Genomic DNA, 6,000 nt, shown 5'->3' on the forward strand with positions numbered 1-6,000 from the left:
GGCAGCTAATAGCTTTCTATTCCCTAGCAAGAAACGGGTGCCAGGCTACCGCAATTGACAGCTGGGCCCTGTGTGTCTCACAGTTGCCACTCAGTCTGCCACATGGCCCTGGGAGCATAGCGATTGAACAGAGAAGGCTCCACAAGCATCTAAAAAAAAAAAGAATCTCACATACTCCAAGCTCCCCTACTATTCAGTGCCAGCATTTCATTATTTTAGACCTTGCTTTAGGCTTGCTGTACTGATTTATTGATCCAGCATTATTCATACATTCATACTCAATGCCTATGCTTCCCTTTTTCCTCAAAGCTTTGGCTGACTAAACATCTCTTGTGCAGATTGACTGGTTGAGGCTACATTTACAGCTTTGTTATTAAGCACTAATTGGCACAAAAGTATTTCCCATTTTAACCATTTACACAACAGTATACATTTGATGCTTTTAAGAAATACTATAGAGTCTATGTGGGATGCATCCCAGGCATATCCCTTTTCACAACATGTGTCCCTGTCTGTCCCTTCTCACAAATCCCTCCTGAGAGCTGAGATCCTCACCTACTGTCACCATCTGGACCCTGTGTAGTGTTGTTTGACTACACATAATGTTCCTTTCAGATCTAACATGCTGCAAAATACACACATGAGATAAAGAAGATAAGCAAAGGGGAAAACAAACTGAACTATTTGTTTATTCCTTCTTCCAAAGAATAAAGCAGAACCTGGGGATTCTTGTCAGTTATAAATTATATAAAAATATATTGGGCAATAAACTTTATCTTTTTGTTTTTTTCTCTACTACTTTATTGCTACAAATAATTTCAGCTAAAACATTTTAGTCATTTCCAGTAAACTAATCATATCATTCCTATTTGTTTAAGAACAAAAATATTTTACAGGCCTCTCCCCATCTTTTCATGTGTGCACCAATGCCAACTCTGTACATACAACCAACTCTGTCATATAGATCTAGCTGAATATTATCTCCATATGTAACGTAAATGTCAGTCATGTCCATCAATCCTGCCATTCTATCAATGAGTAAAAACAAGAAATCCCTACAGTATTTGAATACTTTAGAATCAAGTCTGGTCCTGCTAACAATTCCACATGCAAGATGTGCCACTTTAACTGTTATACCCCATATACATACATGCAATGAGATCTTCCCTCACCTTAATATTAATTAGGAAATACAAGAGTCTTTTATCTACATATCCAAACCAATTAATTGACTCTATTCAATGTTTAGCTGTCTGGGATATTATGTAGATCATCCTATTAGTTCTGCAGTCTCCCTGAAAGCCATACAATTTTTATGGTATCTTTATAACATTTGTCAGTCCTAACATGAACAAACTGCTACCTGCAGTTTTACACAACTTCAGCGCAAAATTCCGTAAAAAAAAAAAAAATATTAAAATGTATAAAACTAAAATCAAAGAAAACCTGTGGAAATTTTTACCAGATGATAGCTGCACTTTGCCACATTCTAATACTTAACAAAAATACCAAATCAAAAAGTCAACATAAACATAAGCAAAGAACCTTAGCATAGATTCTCCAAAACTGGCGGAACACAAAAACTTTCTATTACAGAATATCATGTGTAATGGAACAGCTATATTCAGATTTTCCTCTACACACTTATATGAAGACATCTCTCTGACCTTGCTGGGTTTTTTTCTGTGGGAGGGACCAAAACATACAGGACCAAGGGCTTTTTTCATTATCTGAAAACTAATTTCTGGCTTTCAGTGTAATATGACTAAGGGCTATATGTCCTTCTAGCTAACAATTGGTGTTAAATACCATTATTTAAGACGCATAAAAATATATTAATGCGCAAACACACGCTTGTGCACACACATGCACATTGTAATGTATGTGTGCCTGTATATATGCACAAAAAACAGGCACACAAGTACATGCATATTAGACACACATACATCTACAGAGACAAAGAGGCATTCAAGGCAGTGATTCTCCCTGAAACAAGCACGTAAAGCAGCTTTCATTCTGTGATTGTCAAAAACTTTACAATTTGCCCACTGCAATGCGGATGCCAACCAACGAATCAAAGGCATTCAGAAGCTAGACAAAGAGGGGCTGATGCCAACCTCGGTGCCAGTGGCAACCATTATTGGCATCATGCAGATTCTCTGTCTTTTTTTGTACTCTTGGCACTTGACAAACAAAATGGCGGATCTTGATGAAACAGTCTACAGCAGAGGGAGAAAAAAAAAGCAGTGAATAAAAATATTAAAGGAAAAACTGGAGCAAAATCTCCAGATAAAAAAGAAATACTAGAATTTTACTGCCTGCTTCTTCTGGTGATTATATGCTGAATTATATCTAGATAAAGTGCTAAGTATTTTTTCTATACGGTTGATAATTGTATACATGCATGAAACGCGGTCTGGATTTTATATCAGTAGAAAGTTTCTTAAATTCTTCCATGAAAAATCTCAGCACACACTGGCATTAATGCTTAACTACAAACATGCTGCATTTGGTGATAGAAATATAAGCTGTCAATGTTTACCATAAAAAGATGCTTCTTGTGGAAAAAGTCTATGGAGCGAAGAATCTTAAGAATTGGATGTACAAACTGTAATACCAAAGTTGGTAACATCCAATTTGCTGAGCATTATAAATCATCGGATGATCATTAAAGAACACAGATTATTGACTTTGCTATTTCTGGAAATTGTCAATATATTGAAGCATTGCTCTGCACTGCATTGCGGATGCCAACCAACGAATCACAGGCCTTCTGAGCTAAACAAAGAGGGGCTCATGCCAATCCTAATGCCACTGCCAACCAACACTGGCATTCAAGCTATCCTTCCTCTGCATGCCATCTAAAAGAAAAAAAAACACACACACACGCGCACTCATTGATTCAGCCACGTTGCCTGAATTTATGGATTTAAACAAACTGTTTTATAAGAAAGTGACATTACATTTTTATTGTAGCATATTTTAAGATTATCAGCCATTAGCCAATGAATTATAGTATCACAGTAAAGATTACCACAATTTTATAACACACATATGCAAGAGCCTGCAAACTAAATATATTTATGTCATAAAAAAAAACCAATACAACCTCACGTATCATGTGACATTATTTTTACTTTACAATGTAACTGTGAGTTTCTAAAACTGACAGCATATTCTTAAGGTATTTAAATGGAAATAAACAATAAGTTTCACTATAAAATCAGGTAAATCATCGCACTAGCTTTAAGTACAAGCATTTTGATTTTTTTTTATGCTTCAAAACATAGATGACCCTGATGTAACTAATTTGTTTTTTTTTGGTAGCGCTGTACAAATTCCTAATCTGTCGTTTTATTTAATTCATTGGATCTTACTCTTGTAAATAAATATAAATATATTCAGCTTTGGACAACATAATTGGGGCTGGTCGAATATGAAGAAACTGAAAACGCTGTTGATTTAATACTATAATTTAATACTTTCTTTTACTATAATTTATACTTTTTTTTTCTATTTTTGACAGTTTACAGCAATGCCACTTAAGTCACTCAGACTGATAAAATAGCCAATCAGAACTAAAACTTCTGTTTCAACTTTTGCTCAGTGCTGTTAAAGTGTGTGTGAATGTATTCAATACTGCAAAAAAAAAAAAGCTGAAAAATGGACGTAAACTAAGGAGCATAAGCCAAGTTTGACCACTTTCTTCGTAGGACAGACCAGTAAAAAGCAGTTCAGATACTCACGGTCTCTATTTATTTAAACACATCAATGGCAATGTTCTTATAAAAATGCTAGGAGAAATATTTGGTGAATGAATATTAAGGGAAGGTGGTAAACCCACTAGGATCTACTTTCCTGTCGTGACCAACTCGAGGAAAGTGGTGTAATTTAACCACAGAGCAATTCGAAGATTGTATCATAATGGTTCCCAGTGCTGACTTTAAGAAAAAGTCATTAAGGTTTCACACAGCTTCTCCCTAAGTTAGCCCATCATATTTTTGTTGCCTGAATTGTGGCTTGCCATATGTCATTACCATTATGGCCGAACTTCTGCTGATATTTTTTTGCAAAACCAAAAACGTGTTAACTGCATTTTTCCTGATATGTAACACTGGAAAACTGGCACAAACTCAGGCTTAGATAAGCAAAATCTCTCAGAGCGACCAACCAATTTTTTATGATTCTTAAAGCCCTTTATACCTCCACACCTTATGGCTTGTATTGTTACAGGCCTGTATATCCAATATGAAGTTTGTCTTTCAGACACTACCCATTACAAAAGCTCCTATTCACTCACCCCACAGAAAAAAAAAGCTAAAGTACAACAAAGCACAAAGTACCACAGCTACCTGCTAGCAGTTAAGAAAAACAAAGTGAATTAAACCAAGTGTAGGAATCATCCAGGTTATTTGAGGCTCTTCTACCTCACTGCTCTGTGCTCATATTACAAGTAACAAAGCAAGAGGGGACTTCAACTTACGAAACTTTGTTCTTTCCACTTCAGTTCTTATACAGCACAAGCACGCGGCTAACTAAATAATCAAGCGAATGAAAGCTCCATATTCAAATATTACACTAGAAAATATGTGCAAAGGCTCAACACATATAGTCATTTGTCAAATTGTTAATAAGAATGCTTTAAACAGCTCATTAAGGCACTAATAAGAACATTCATTTAGGTGTGAATAATAACTGTGGGGCATACTGAGTGACTACAGTAAGTGAAAGCTGTCTAGGTTATAAAGGTGTTGTAACACAATCAAAACCAAGTGTCAAAAGCTGAACCATGAAGTTCATGCACTGCAAAAAAAAAAAAAAAACACACAAAAAAAAACAAGATACTAAAACATATAAGAAAAAGAAAGTGAGTAGCTGTAATGGAATTTTGCAAATATAAGTAAAACCATTAATTGAAAGGTAATGCAATTTGGCTCTGAGCTGCTCCCCCTATTTAAAATATTGATTTATATATATATATATATATATATATATATATATATATATATATATATATATTGGACTATCAATCTATCAATTCTGAAATAACATGCACTCTTTATCAAAGTTGGAATTTCACTTTTGTCATTTAAAATATCAAGCCGAAATCCTGCAAAATTCACCACCCAACTGCCTACAAGCACATATGAACTACAGACATATTTACTGGAGTGATACCTCATAAAATTAGATTGTTACAACCGTTTCTTAATATAGCAAGCCACATTGCAAACATAGAATACGCTACAAGACTAGCAAACTTTACTAGTAGAGCAGAAGTGTTTAAAGGCACACACAAGTGCAAGGTCCAACATTACGGGTAAACTAAAATACAATGCTAAAATACCTGCAGAATAAAATACAATGCTAAAATAGGACACCATTAGCCAATCATATAAGAATGCTGAACTTAATAACATAAACTGCTTTTCTAGGACACATCCCAACCTCTCAATGCTAACACAAACAGTTACAATATTTCAAAGCATATATTTGGCCCGTGCTTGAAAGCTGAAGCTTCAACTCAGTCGTCAATCTTTTTAGCACTTTATACATCTATATTTTTAAACACAATCATACTATTTCTGTAAACAAAAAAGTTGTGTGTGCAGCAAAACGTTTTAAATAATTACAGTTGGCAAACCAACATTACTATTGATCCTTACCTTGGTCCTGTACATAATACGCCAAGAACAAATCAAGCTCCTTGACCGATACAGTTATATGATGTGGCTGGACGCAAAGTGCTGGGTTTGTGCAGTGCGGTGATTTGACGAGCCTTTCCCCGTCCGTACTTTCCAGGGGGATACCTTTAAAAAGGATGACCATGACCAGATCCAGACGCCAGACTTTGTCGGCCTGTCGCAGGCAATCGATCCTCCGGATCTTGCCTTTCTGGTCTGGGTTTGATAGTACACAGCAGGGGTGCTTCTTCCCAGTCACGGTGAGCACAAAATCCTCCCGGTACTCCTGGCGGATGTCTTTGCGTAGCTTGGCTAG

At 35.8% G+C, this 6,000-nt stretch overlaps 1 protein-coding gene across 9 annotated transcripts in view; it reads right to left on the reverse strand.

The window, feature by feature from the left end:
* NFIB (nuclear factor I B) overlaps window positions 1-6,000 on the reverse strand; it is a 611,459-nt gene that overhangs the window by 272,610 nt on the left and 332,849 nt on the right. For all 9 annotated transcript variants that reach the window (XM_077475108.1, XM_077475113.1, XM_077475111.1 and 6 more), the window contains one exon: window positions 5,667-6,000. This exon is cut by the window's right edge and continues 198 nt beyond it. In XM_077475108.1, the coding sequence (XP_077331234.1) occupies window positions 5,667-6,000 (334 nt within the window). The remainder of the gene's footprint in view (window positions 1-5,666) is intronic.

This window comes from Lithobates pipiens, unplaced genomic scaffold (genome assembly GCF_037356315.1).
Source record: "Lithobates pipiens isolate NorthernLeopardFrog02 unplaced genomic scaffold, aLitPip1_a1.2 Scaffold_13, whole genome shotgun sequence".
NCBI classification, from domain to species: Eukaryota; Metazoa; Chordata; class Amphibia; order Anura; family Ranidae; genus Lithobates; species Lithobates pipiens.